Source organism: Nematolebias whitei, chromosome 13, assembly GCF_014905685.2.
Source record: "Nematolebias whitei isolate Nwh7 chromosome 13, NemWhi1, whole genome shotgun sequence".
NCBI lineage: Eukaryota > Metazoa > Chordata > Actinopteri > Cyprinodontiformes > Rivulidae > Nematolebias > Nematolebias whitei.
The window spans coordinates 31,061,243-31,076,655 of NC_056510.1; the positions used below are offsets into that span (position 1 = coordinate 31,061,243).

At 38.4% G+C, this 15,413-nt stretch overlaps 1 protein-coding gene across 1 annotated transcript in view; it reads left to right on the forward strand.

The window, feature by feature from the left end:
* itgbl1 (integrin, beta-like 1) overlaps nt 1-15,413 on the forward strand; it is a 156,703-nt gene that overhangs the window by 54,329 nt on the left and 86,961 nt on the right. Inside the window, exon 3 of the mRNA XM_037686687.1 lies at nt 14,149-14,295. Coding sequence (XP_037542615.1) covers nt 14,149-14,295 — 147 coding nt within the window. The remainder of the gene's footprint in view (nt 1-14,148; nt 14,296-15,413) is intronic.

A 15,413-nucleotide genomic window follows, 5' to 3' on the forward strand; every position in this document is an offset into this window, starting at 1 on the left:
ATCACTCAATATATATACACCAAAACTAAGAACACTGCCTCCTGTTTCCATTCACACCTCAGGCTCCTTAAAAGGACAATCTTCTGATGCTGCTTTTGTAGCCACAGTTAGCTGCCTAGCTCATAACTGTTACACTTCGCATATCAGGATAAAACCCATCAGCGACAGCCTTAAAGGGCTACGCCTATACTCTTAGAATCTGTGGCTACAGTACGTAACCAACGGTTCTCTCCATGCACACGTGGGTTTTCTCCGTGTACTCGCAACTCTAAATTGTCCCTAGGTGTGAGTGAGAGAGTGAATGGTTGTTTGTCTCATTTGTCTCTATGTGGCCCTGTGATGTACTTGCAACCTGCTGGACATGAGCACCGGCGACCCCCGTGACCCAAAATGGAAGAAGCGGGTATAAGATAATGGATGGATGGATTGAATTATACTTGAAACAGGTGTGTTTTACCCAGAAATTACAGCAGATAAGGTGAACAAATGCCAGTCAAACATAATTTTGAAATAAAATTTTCAGCTGTTGATAACAATCTGTCACTTTATCTTCCGTTTTCCTAATAATAAAGACTCATGGATCAAAAAAATAATTTCAAAGTTTTTGATAAAGTCTGGGAACTGTTAAATAATACCACTTGAAATACATAAGAGAGTCTGACTGTTTGAAATCATTATACTAAAAAATGAAATTTGACTTTTGTCTATATACCATTTTGATATCTGGGATATTTAGTTTTATTTTAAATGGTAAGCATGTATTAAATAAACATAATATCAGTTCATTCATTTAATTATTGAACCAAACTAATGCCTTACATAAAGCTAGTTTTGTTGATTTAGAATGTACTTTGTTTAGTATTACTTTACATACATACTTTACATAAATATTACTTTACACATATTATTGCTTGACAGTTTTATGGCAGTTGTATTAAAATAGGTGACAATGGTTAAATGCACACATTTTACTATAGTAACTGTGAAAATGCTAATACAGATGTTGTTGGAGTGAGGACAGAGGATGCAGTGGAGATGGTGAGATGGAGGATGATGACTTTCTGTAGAGGAAAAAGCCAAAAGAAGTTAAGGAAGAAGAAGAAAAATGGAAGACATATCTTTTGTATGTTTTAGGAGGACAATGTTAATCAAACTTGTTGAGGACAACATCAAGTTTATATATTTATTCTTCATCTTTAAACATATATGTATTGTAGACTTGTATGGCCTGAGGACAAACTATTCTAATAATAGCAGTAGTGCTACCTTTCCAATTTCTTGCTTTATGCCCCTTTTCCATTAGTACCCTTAGTACCAGTACATCACAGTTTGACTCAGCTTAGTACGGTACACGTTGTGTTTTCATTATGCTTTCAGTACCAGTTCCAGTGGGTGGGGTTCAAATAGAGTCGGACTCTTGTATGATCCTCTGTGATGACCTGCGGAGCTTGGAGCCTGCAGAGCATGCAAGGCCGGGGTCCTGAGCCTCGAGTTGGCAGCACGGAGGATCTTCCGCTGTGATCGGCGGAGCTCGGAGCCGGTGAGATGACACCCTGAGGGGGCTCCGAAGCTCCGGTGGAGAAGACCGGGTGGAGTCGGGGACTGGTGGAGCTCCATCTAGCTCACTATGAATTTTGTCGTCAGACACCAAGCACAAAAAACATCTGCACTTCAGCATTAGACCGAGGTGTTGTCATTATTGTTTTTAAAATCTTAAAAATAGGTCCAGTCACTCCTTGAGTTCGAGTACCTGTAATTGCAAATGACGGATCGAATGTTGTGAAAATTTCTCAAAGCCCTAGTGACTCCACCCACTGACCAATCAGTGACCGTGATAAAAGTGAGAAAAGTGTTCTGACGTCACGTTTTGGTGCCGTTTCGGCCCGGATAGAACCCTAGAAAAAAGGGTCCTGAAAAGGGGACCGGTTCTACAAACTGTTACTAGTGGAAAAGCCTTGGAACCGTGCCAAGTTGAGTTGAACCATGTTGTACCATTACTAATGGAAAAGGGGCAATATCACCTGGCCCATGTTTGATATGTAAAGCTGGAATTGATGTTTGAAGGTATGCCAATTTCTGTTGACATATCCGCTCAATTTCAAAACTTTCTGGTAGCTTTACATTTTTTGTCACTTCTCATAACGCTCTTCCATAAGTCGGTTTCAGTCTTTTATTACATAGCTTTCATTCATTTTTGTCCCCCATTGCTAAGCAAAAGGGGGGAATTGGAAATACCCTCAGTCTATCTGTTTATTTGTCTATCCATCTGTCTAAATAAAGGTTGAATGAATCTGTGAATGTTACGAGCTGGATAACTCGAAAAATAAGCAACGGGCCAACTTCCTTTTTGGTATGTGGCTGCTTCAAGACATAGGAAAGTTTCCTAATGAAAACTGAGTTGCCATGTCAAAATCTAAGATGGACACCACCATATGTATGTAAACATTGTGAGATGGATACCTTGAAAAATAAGTATCGGCCAACTTCCTTTTTGGTTTGTGACTACAAGCATAAAAATGTTTCCTATTGAAAATAGCATGGCCATGACAAAATCCAAGGTAGCCGCTGCCATATACATTACTGCTTTGCCATTGTTAAGTGCGGCTCCATTCGACTATCCTCTTCTCGGTTCTTCTCAAGTGTAAAACATTTTCCACTATTTTGAAGGCTGACCTGTTTCGCTGCTCCATGTGTGAGTCATGAATGCAAAGTGGGCGGGATCCTAAGTATGTTCGAGCCACTCTGCCCATTGTGGTCCTTAACTATCCTATAATCTGACTTGAATTTCATTAGCTTATCTTGGCACTGTTTATAAGTTTGGGTGTAGCCATGCTGCATCATCATCTCCGATATCTCTCAGTAATCTGCTCATTTCTTATAGTACAGTCCGTAAACACGTTAAGGAAGTGGAGGTTCAGATGTATTTTGCAGTTTTGCTGAGCGGATCATACAGTTGTAGTGATGTAGCTGTTAGCTTCACTACTAATTAATTATTCTTAAAGCTAGTTCAAGCACAAAGAATATTAATTGTTTAATTACAACGGATTATTTTCTTTTTCAAGTTAAATTTCTGTTATGTGACCAAGATAACTTGTGAGTGGAGTGTTTAATCAGTGACATGAGACGCCATTTTATTTTTGACCCATCAGAATAAATGTGGTCATTTATTAACAGAATCAAAATTTAACATCAAAACATGTACACATTGATTTGCTGATCTGTTTCTGATTAATAAACTTGGCACGCTTTACTAAACAAGACAACAGAACATTACTGATTGAGAATGATTCATCTCTGAAGGCATCTAGCTTGATTTGCTGGCGAATAGAGAAGTTTAAGAGAGGAGGACTAGATTTAAGGAGGAAGTTTTAGATGGATGGAAGTTATGTGTTGAACCAGAACATGGCACCCTTCCTCCGACATCCAGCTCAGCCCTCCGGTACACTTCAGGGCGTCAACGGCTTGTTACCTGAGATGGTGGATACCTCCACTCCGGAACAGAAGTCCACTGGTACGCCGTCTTTTCAGCGTCTCCAGTTAGAGTAGCTGGGGGTCATCGAAAATTGTGACGAAGTACTCGGTTCAACCGAATAAGCTTCCTTAGAAGTTGAACTTTTAATGCTCGGGTTGAGTCACAGCCGAGGCAGGCTGTGACTACGCTGGAATGGAGAGACCCTTGGCACATGGTCAAATCCATCCGCTACTTAGTTGTCTCATCTTCGACTGAAAGTTCCAGCAAGACTGGAAAAGACTGCGAAGACTCCAAAAGACGACGAAGACTAAGCCCAAGACTAAGACTTGTGAAGACTAAGACTGAATAGTTCTAAGAAGTGTTGCCTTTTAAAGAGGTATCCACTTCCTGTTACGTGGTACTTCCTGATTGGTTGAAACAACCAGCAGGGGTGTAGTTCTAGTGATGTTAGAGGGTCACTAGAAGTCAGGAGACAGGAGGAATGTTTAAGAATGGTTAGTACAGACGGAGAAATGTTTTTAAGAAATGAGAGGATGCAGGTGCCATCAGTTCTTATTTACAGTCTGAGAGTTTTAAAAACAAGTCACTTAGTCCTCATAACTAGTCTCTGACTTTTGACCGACATCCACTACTCCTCATTCAGACAGAAGACAAATGTACACTTACTTCGTAAATAGACATTTAACTGTATGAGCAAAGTCTAATGAGGTTTAAAAATCATTAATACTGTTTCACAGTTGATTTAAATGAGTGGTTCACTTCAACGTTTAGAAATGGTATGAACTAAACACACTTTTGATTATCAAGATATTGTAAAATAGTAATGATAATGTAAAAAGAAGAGTGTTCTTTCAATTGATTAATTCAGGATACAATTAAATAGTCTCTTGATGAAATAATTTGTATTTCTGGATTAAAATCAATGAAATAACAGTTCCTGTCCCCTGAAGGTCTTCAGAGACAGATTGATGTCGGAGGCCTAGTTCACTACACAGTGATGTAGCTCCACTGGCCAATCAATGGCTACTGAGCTTACGTAAAAAGTGGCCCCTCTGAACAGTCTGCTTTGACCCATAAGCAATATAGTCCCATAGACTGAGCTGAGTGTGTGTGGGTTCTGACAGTGGGAAGGCCATTAACTGGTGCCTTGTCATGCAGAGCAGATGAGAGTAGAGAAAGTGGAAAAACGCCCTACATAAACTGACTCCCCCATCATTTATGGAAACTATGCTTTCTAGTTTTTATATTGCTGAAAGTATAGTTTCCTCAATTTATTGGGCTGGCTGATGGGGTGGCCAAAGATTTATCTATGGTGGCCAGTGCCACCACTGGCCACACCATGGCTCTGCCATTGCACCTTGTGATAGATAAAACTGCTCCATCCGCTCACCAGGTGCGATGGAGCAATTCTGGAGCTCACTCTGCGCTGCCTCCAACAAGCAAAAAAAGTGTTCTAATACACAACGATACTCCTATGTACTTAAATATATTTTGACAAAACATTAAGATTTTCTTGGATTCATTGTTAAATTCCATTCCAGAAAAACACTCGGAACACTTGTAAACACAAGCATTCACTATTCAAATCCTTCAGCGACATGGGACGTCTGTGTTAGTCTTTTCTGATACTAATGATGTGCCATTTGAAGCTGAAGCTCCAGCCCATGAATCAACCCCCACCCAAAAGTGTTTCAGAAGCTCTGTGTCGGAGCTTGATTCATTTGGCAAAAGTCATGTGATCAGTGATGTCCAAAGCTTTGAAAGCACTGATGTTACATCACTATTTTGTTACCTGATTCAAAGGTTTATGAGTAAGTTAATCATTGGCATTGGATTTGTAGTTTTTTGGGGGGGAAATTTGAGCAAAACATAACAAAACAGCGAGTGACATAGCAAGCATTGGATGAGGAAGGCCTCTCCTGACCATGATCTCTGACCCTGAGTTCACTTTCATTACCACCATGAACTGATTACTCTATATTTATTTTTAACCATAATATTGTCTGATGTTTTCTGCACATTCATTGTCTTAGAACGCTTAATCACTTACAGATTGATAAATGCTTACACATTTATTTTAAGCTTTCAATTAAAAATATATTCATACATTTATTTTTGATGTTTTTTATTATGCCATAATTGAAACATGAATGTTGTTGATATTATTTGCAAATATTATTATAAAATCTTGTGAAATGTTATGCTTCTCCAAATACCATGCTTATATAGTCTGCATAAACAGTGATCCAAGAATTAGATTTTGGTGATTGTGGCTAAGCTGAGATGTACAAGAAGCCTGGATAAAATACTAAATGCAGACAAACAAGAAAGTAAAAAAGACCATTTAAAAATTTCCCCCCTAAAATACAAAGTGCATTTTCCATGTCCTTGTTCTTTCTTGAATGTGTCCCCAGAGATGTATTGATAACAAGAAGAGATGAGAAACCTACGTGTTGTTAATGACTGATGGATAGTCCTTAAAAAAGGATGCCACATTTACATGATGAATGCATCAGGAGAATGATTGAGCATGACATGCAAGGCCCCTCAATGCTAGAGGTACTGAGAGCAACATTTATAATAACTTGTCATGCAGTATTCATTTGCATCAAAAGCCCCCTCCAGTATTTAATATTTCTCACTATGACCCTCAGCATAATGAGAAAGAATGATGCCAAACAGTTGGAGTAGGCTCCCTTTGCACTGGGTAGTGTTTTAATAGACTAGTTCTCAAGACAAACAGTCAAAAGGCATACACAAATTTTACATTTAAATCTGTATTGTATCTGTATTGTAAACATATGAGAGAAACTTCAATTCAGTATATGTTGTTACTGTGTGCTAAAAATATACTTTATTATTTATTCTCTGATGTTTTAGTGTTTAACATAAACTGAATCATCTTAAATACTAATGTTATGTCATACAAGGTACCTCAGGTTTTGGTATTAGGGTCCAAAGTTTTCAGATTTACTTGACTGATTGCAAAGAAGACTTTAGTTTTAATGCCTATTTGTATTATCTAATAATTTATAATAGTTTGTATTTTATTTATTAGTTACAACACAGCCCCCATTTACCAATTCCACACACCCATTCATACATCCCTCTACTACGTATCTACAAAGTTAATATGCATAAATCATTCTATTGAGACTAATCTGTCCTTTAGGTCACATTTATATACCAGTGGAACCCACACCGAAGGCAATGAGGGTTTCAGTGTCTTGCCCACTTGGATATGTGACTGTTGATTGGAGGAATGGGAAATGGACTGTACTTATATAGCGTTTTTCTATCTTATCATGGTATGGTATGGCATGGTATAAAGTTTATTAATTTAATAAAAAAAAAACAATTCCATAAACTTTAAAAAATACAAGAAATTTAAAATTAAAGTCAACAGAAAGAAGAAAAAATCTTATTATATCTGCCCCTTTTTTCAAACAATTTGTTCAATGATAATAATCTTCAAGTAACAGAACAAAACGAACAACTCTTTCTAATTTTTCTAACTGTAATACAATACACACTAAGCTACTTCATATATATATATATATATATTTTAACAATCCAGCTTTGATCTTTTTCTTAAATGTACACATTGACTTGGCATTTTTAACACCACTCTCTAGACCATTCCACAATCCAATTCCTTGGATTGAGGTAGACCTTCCCTTCAGACTAGTTCTGAATTTTGGTTTGACAAATATCTCTATCCCCTTAAGATTATAACAATTTTGCCTTTTCACAAAATTTCTTTGGATATTTAAAGGTAATGTGTTATTTTGAGCCCTATACATAACTGATAAAATATTACAATCTACCAATTCATGGAGCTTTAATAACTTCAGTTGATAAAATAATGTGCTTGATGGGTGACTGTAATGTTTCTAGTGATAATTCTTACAGCTCTTTTCTGTAAAATAAAAACAGACTTTGTAAATGTTTTACATGCTTTCCCCCAAACATCATTGCAATAGATTAAATGTGGAACAATGATTGTGTTATACAACATGTACAGATCTTTATCTTTTAATAAGTCCCTGACTTTGTATAGTACTGCAATAGATTTAGCTATTTTTATTCTTACAGAATTTATGTGATTTTTCCATGTTAGCTGTTCATCAATGATTACACCCCAAAAATTCATCTCATTAACTCTACAAATCTCAACCCCCTCAATTTTAAATGGATCATCAACAGTTCTCTTTTTGTTACTGAATATCATGTATGTAGTTTTATCTAAATTTAATGATCATTTATTAAGTTTAAACCAAGTTTGTATTTTAGCAAATTCTGTCTTCATCAATTCCAACATCCGTTTTACATCTTTACCCAAACAAAAAAATGTGGTGTCATCTGCAAAAAGGACACATTTAAGGAGTCCTTTACTAAGTCATTCACATATAAAATAAATAACTTTGGTCCAAGTACAGAGCCTTGAGGAACTCCACAAGTGATATTGCAGAGGTCAGATCTTACACCATTTATTTGTACAAACTGTTTCCTATCTTTCAAATAGCTAGATACCCAGTGTAATGCTGGTCCTCTTATACCATATTTATTCAATTTTTCAAGGAGAATATTGTGGTCAATAGTATCGAATGCTTTTTTAAAATCAACAAAAATACTAACACAATATTGTTTTTGATCGACAGCAGTAGTTATTTGTTCTATTAATTCCATGAGAGCCATTGATGTAGAGTTTTTTTGCTCTAAACCCACACTGAATGCTACTTAGAATGTTTTGTTTAGTAATAAATTTATCTAATCTGGTCACAAATAGTTTTTTCTAGAATTTTTGAGACTGTGGTAATAAGGATATTGGTCTATAATTGTTGAACACACATTTATCACCATTTTTAAGAGAGAATTGCCTTAGCTACTTTCATATTATCTAGAAATATTACTATTGAAAATGATATATTACATATATATGTAAATGGCTCGATAACATAACTCATGTCCTTTACAAACATCATATCCATGCCACCCAGTTGTTTGATCTCTTATCTGTAAGATTTTTTTACTACATTCATTATTTCTTCTTTGTCTTCATCAAAATACTCAAAGAGCTTTATACCACAATCTGTGCCCACATTTACCCATTCATGCAGCATTCTACTATTTCTGTACAAAGAATAATCAGTGCTTTCGATCACACACACCGATGGGACACGCATCAAAGGCAATGAGGGGTTCAATGTCTTGCCTAGGGACACTTCAGCATGTGACTGCTGGTGGAATTGAACCCCCAACTCTTGCATTGGAGGATGACTGCTCTAACTACTCATTCACAGCCGCTCCAATCAAACCTCCAAATCTGTCATTAGAGAACAATTGCTCTAACCACTCAGCCACAGTCAACGTATAGTAATATACTTTGTGGCATTTTTTTTTTAATCTGTGAGAGGTGCATCACTAAATGGCCACTTATTATGTACACCTTTCTTGCACTAGGTTTGACCAACTTTGCCTTAACAATTGCTTTAACTCTTTGTGGCATGGATTTAACCAGATGTTGGACGTATTTCTCAGAGATTTTAGTGCATATTGACATGATACCCTTATCACACAGTCCTGCAGACTTGTCAGCAGCAATTCTATGATATTATTCTCTTGTTTCACCACATCCCAAATTTGCTTGATGGGACTGAGACACAGTAACAACTGAGGCCACTGGAGTTTAATGAATCTAGACGTATAGGCAATGTTTTTCCAATTTTCTATTGTCAGTTTTGAAGAGCTTGTGTGAATTATAGTCTCTAAATACTGTCCTTAGCTGACAAAAGTGGCACTGGGTGTGGTCTTCTGCTGCTGTAGTCCATCTGCTTCAAGGTTGGACGTGCTTCAGAGATGTTTAGAGATGGTATTTTACCTGCACTTGTTATGAGGGGCCTTTGATTATCATATTGCTTTATGCTAGGCCATCGATAAGAAGGAGTGATTATTATTATCGTTTCATATTGGCTAGGGATTTTTTTCCCCCTAAAAGTTAACTTAGGCTACACCATGTTTCATAGACTGTGGCTAGGATCTGTGAGAGAAGCGGAGCGTGCTCTATTCACACAAGGAGAGCTGTTGGTCAGGTTACATCTTGTTATGACATTATCTCTAAAATAGTTATTTCAGTTCAATTCAACCTTTATTTTTTACAGGTTAGTTTCATTGAGCCTTGAGGACTCCTTTATAAAAAAAAAGACCTGATTTAAACAAAGAACACAGATGGCAACAGTAGACAATCATAAAAAAGCATATAAAATGAAAAGTAAATGGAAGAAATTATTAAAAAAAAAAAACACAACTACATTATAAAGTGATATAAATACTACAAAAATGGAACATGTCTGCATTGTTTTTTGCCATGATTTTAGCAGATGTTTAAAGTCCCTTAGAGAGGTCAAGGTTGAGAGCTTATTGAATCAAGTGTTACTTATGAAGGTAAAACTAGCTGTTTAACAACCTGTTAAAATACACCAGAATGCAGGAAATAGCATCTACTCTATTAAAAATTTTCTGGGGGAAGACACCCAGAACCCCCACCAGTGTGTTCCCCCTTCTCTACATTGAAATGCTTCTGAAACTAATGACCACCACGTTGTTAAACAAGTACGTATATTGTGTTCAAAGTGCACCTAACTTAACTCAGTCTTGGTGGTTTGCATTAATTGGGTGGTGGTGGCCTAGGATGGTATCAAATTCCCGGCCTGGATTATTGTCCCAGTCTGCCCTTGCCTATGCCCTAAATGGCAGTTCAGAGTACTCAGCCTTCTTGAAGTCCTTAGTGGGTGTACTCAAAGGTGTTCCATCTGGGGACTCCGTTATTGTTCTGGAGGATTTCTGTGCCCATGTGAGTAACAACAGTGTGACCATGATTTGGAGGAACAGCCCAGGGTGTCCATAAGTACGCATCACACCAGGACACCCCCAGGCCGCTGTCATCTGATATGCAGCTGTATGTTTTGGACACTCAGGTGAAGAGAGGAGCTGAGCTGTCAACTGATGAGGGTTTGCTGAGAGTACTTGTCAGAAGAAACCATCAGAAAGATTAACTCACACACCTGAAGGAGTTTTAACTGCATCCCAGTTGAAGCTGGAGACACTGAATCTGAGTGGGTCATGTTCGTTCCGCCACTGTCGAGGGGGCTGCCTTGAGATGTGGCCACAAGGTTTCCAGTCCTTCTTGTTGTGACTGCCAGGTTTCCAGTCCTTCTTGTTGTGGCCGCAAGGTTTCCAGTCCTTCTTGTTGTGGCCGCAAGGTTTCCAGTCCTTGTTGTGGCCAACCTTAAACTCTGGGGTGGATAGCTTGGGTGAGAGAGTTCACCCAGTTGAACAAAGAGTCCTATCAGGGCTTGCTGACTAGTAGGACTCTGAAGGCAGCTAAAGAGAATTGACAAGCTAAGTGGGCTGCAACCCTGGCTGTTGCTATGAGAAGGACTGATATTATTATATGAAATTCTATCAAACTAACAGAAGGATAAGGTGGAGAAAGCAGCACTTTACCAACACTGTGTTTAGTGAGGGTGAGAACCTAACATTGACTACTGACATTGTTGGAAGGCGGAAGGAGTATTTCTCAGACTTTCTCAATCCCACTGACATGTCTTCCATGGAGGAAGCTGAGTCTGGGGCCTTCGGAGTTAGTCTGTCCGTAACTGGGGCTGCCTCTGAGGCATTAAAATGTCCACGGCAGCAGGGCTCTGGTGGTGGATGAGATCGTCCCTGAGTCCCTCAAGGCTCTGGATGTTGCTGGTCAGTTTACTGACCAACAACAAATTAATATATTCACCCTTTAATAATCAGAATCAGTCACTGAAGTAGAATCCATTAATTACAGGGAGTTCTATACCATAACAAATTAATATTAATCCTCATGGAGACAAAGTTGTCTTTGAAGTTTTATTACAAAAATAATCAAACTAAAAATCAACAACAATAATAAACAAACAATAATAATGAATCAACCAATGCTTAAATCTCTTATCTAAGGCAAAGTTCACTCTTTGAGCAGGAATTATTTCAGTTTTATACGCGCATGAATTTAGACAAAGTTTGGTTATTTTAATAAGTAGTTTACCATGGGTTTTTGGTTGAAAGAAGTTATTTATTCTGATCGGATAAAGTCATTTATCATCACTGCAAGCCAGGAAATGATTTACCAAGTTGCATCAGCTTAAAATAGCATAACCAGACCAAGGTATCATTGTCACCAGGTTTCTGCTCCTTACTGGGTCAGTGTTGAAGGCACCATGTTACTCGTCTTTCTGGGGTTTTCTGGTGGATCAGACCAGGATACACCATGAGGAGGACTCGCCGGGAACTGCCCAAGGTAGCTGACTGTCACTGTGACAGCTTCAGGGGTCTGTGAGGGCAACAGCTGATGAGAAGGTGTACCGTCCATCGGCACATTCTGCCTGTTTGGACTTCAAGCCAAGAATGTGAGTCTTGCAGTGAGAAAAGGCTTCATCTTCTGCAGTTATCTAACAATTGTAATTTGAGTGACATGTTTATCTGCTCAGGAGTTGAACGAGTGGACCTTGGCACAACCTCTAGGATCGGGTCCAAAGACTAACCGCCTTTCAGTTCGGGGCTGGAGACGATCTCTCCGCATTGGGAGTCCAAAACGAACCACTCAGTTCTGGGGTCCAAGGTGAACTGCTTTTTACACAAAGGATCTTTGTGTAAAACAACAGCTATGCTCAGGATTATTTTGACTACTCTCAGGGACATTGTGACTCCCCTCTGAAGCAAACAGCTTCCAGCTCAAAGACTACTCACGACAGGTGTCTCTGAAGGAATAATCACTTTCTGGAAAACAGAACAGAGAAATATGTTATTCACATTGTAATATTTCACATGATTTCAATATAATGATTGAAATCAATAATCAAAATTATTCATGTTCACACTTGTTAATCAAATAAAACAAACTTCATTAATGAGTTGTTTTTCTTTCGTAGAAACATAGGAAAAATAAGGTAAACATTTGTCAGAACTTAGCTGACTCTGTGTCCAAAGACAAGAAATGTGTAGAAAAACATCAGACATTATTGAAGTCAGAGGTAACTTTAAAGAACACAATTAATGGTGAGTCTGAAAGATGAATAAGGGTCAGGGGTCATAGTTAGAGCAGTGCAGCTTCATGCTACAATCACATAGACATCCAGAGCAGTGCCACTGAATTGTCAAATTGGGGTGTTGGTTCCCCTCTTCAAAAGTGGTGCAAAAGTTTGGATTACATTGCCAGCATTAAATCAGACCCCTTTAGGGTGGGAGTGGGACTGAGCCAGGACAGCCCTTATCACAGATTCTGTTCATAACATTCATGGATAGAGTTTCTTGGTGCAGCCAGGGGGCGGAGGGAGTCCATCTCAGTGGCCTCAGGATTCCATCTCTGATATTTGCAGATGATGTGTTCCCGTGGGCATTATTGAGTTGTGTTCTTCAGCTCTCACAGGATCAGTTCACAGCTGAGTGTGACACGGTTAATGAGGATCAGCCCCTCCAAAACTGAGGCCATTGTCCACAGTTGGAAAAGGGTGGATTGCCCTCTTTGGGTTGGCAATGAGGGCAAGCCAACTCCACCCAACTTGGAGAACGTCTCCACCAAGTGGAGGAGTTCAAATAATTTTGAGTTTTGTACATGAGTGATGGAAGAATGGAGAGGAAGACTGACAGATGGTTTGGTGCAGAATCTGCAGTATTGCAGAGATTTGAGCTGTAAGGCAATGCTCTCTGCAATACTGCAATACTGCATTTATTATAGATCTGTTTGAATCTATTGTTCTGTTGTGTATCTGCACTGTGTGTTGTATTGTTTTGCATGTTATGTTCTGTGTTGCACCGTAATCCTGGAAGAACGCTGTTTCGTTTCAATATGTACTTGTATGTAACTGAAATGACAATAAAACCTGTCTGACTCTGACTTTCTGTTTATTGGTTGGCAGTCGGTTTACATTCCCTCACCTTTGGCCACAAAGTCTGGGCGGTGACTGAAAGAAGAAGCCCTCTACTTCACATGTGTGCTCACATGTGCAATGGGAAAACATGCAGAGTTAATTTCCCTACTGGGGATTAATAGAGTACAAAAAAAAGATTACACAGGGTAGCTGGATTCTCCTGTTCTCCAATTCTTCCAGTAAGGTGAGAAGTTCAGTTAACTGGGCGAGACTCGGAGAAGAGCTGCTGCTCCTCTATGCCAGAGGAGCGAGTAGAGGTGGTTTGGGCATCTGGTAGGGATGCCACCTGGACGGCTCTCTAGGGAGGTGCTCTGGTCCGACTGGGAAGAGACCCCATGGAAAACCCAGGACACGTTAAAAGACTCTGTCTCTTGGTTGGCCTGGGTATGCCTTGGGGTCCTCCCAGAAGTGCTAGAAGAGGTTTCTGGGGAAAGAGATGTCTGTGCATTCCTACTTCAGCTGCTGCCCCTGTGACCCGACTCCAGAACAAGCAGAAGATAATGGATGGATGGATGAATACAACATATTATTTCTGATAGATTGTAGCCAATAAATGTGTTATTAGGCAATACTTGTATTACCCACTGTGCTCACCTAGTAGTTCAATGTCATCTTATTTATTTACAATTACATTTGTATCCTTATAACTATGGGTAATGCAAAATGATGTAGATGTGCATGCTACCAAATCTTGATGTTGTGTATCATCTTTAGATCGCGGTTACTGTGACTGTGGGATGTGTGAGTGCGATGATGGCTGGTTTGGAGAAATGTGCCAGTTTAAAGAGGAGTGTAGCCTGTCTAAAAAGAAGAGCAAAGAACTCTGCAAAAACCATCAAGGGGTGGTCTGCTCTAACAGAGGTAAGCAGCTGTACTCAAACATACACCTCTCAGAAGAAGAGTTAGTTTTACTCAGCTGAAATAAAAAGAAAACTCAAACATGACAGACAAACACAAAATATGAACGTCGTCAATTAACTGTATAGCTTTATATGCACTTTAATGATGTTTTAAAAGCAGTTAATTTTTTTAATGCTTTTAAACACATTTTAGTGATACATTAATGAAATATATCAAGTAAATTTAAAATAACCTGAATAGAATTCATAATAATAATAATAATAATAATACATAATAATAATAATAAAAGCAGAAAATAACACTTTTTTAAATCAATTATTATTCAGATTACTATTAAAATGTTATATTAAAATGTTAAAATATTAAAATGTTACAACGCTTAAATACAAATTGGATTCAACTCGATTCAGGATTGCCAGCTCATCATCACCTTGTTTTCAGCAAACAAAAAATGGCTAAATTTATGTATATTTTAAATAAATTGTGGTAGTAGCTGAGCCATCCCCAAACATACTCCTTGTGCTATCTGATCAAGTGAGACCTTTGTTTATAGTTTTAGCATCCAAGGTGGTGCCCAGTGAGCATTCCTTCAAGAAATGAGTTTAAATTCTTTCTAAATCAATTCTTTTTTTCTTTTTTTTTAATGCTTATCATACTTTTTTTAAGGGCAATGTAGTAAAACATGGCAAGTTTTATTTTATTGTTTTCTTAGAAATCCTCTGTCATTGTTAAAAATGAGCCAATGTTCCTAGAAATGAAACAAACTTCCAGAATTATGTAAGTAATATTTTTTTTTTAAATAATCATTCGATTTAGCTTTTACACACTTAAGACAAACCTCAACACTAACTGTACCTCTAATGATGGATAGACATGTTCTCATGGATGTGTGCACATGGGTGCATGAATAAAGCTCTCTTGTTTACACATGTAGAAATGCAAATTTATTTACAGTGTTGTTTGGCATTCTGTTTTTTTAACATGTAATTCAGAAAGAAACATGCACACACACCCTTCCCCCCACACACAACCCCCCCCCCCCCCCCCCCCACCCCCCCCAACCCACCCCCCACCACGACCCACCCAAACCCCACAGGCACGCAGGCACCCGGGGGGCT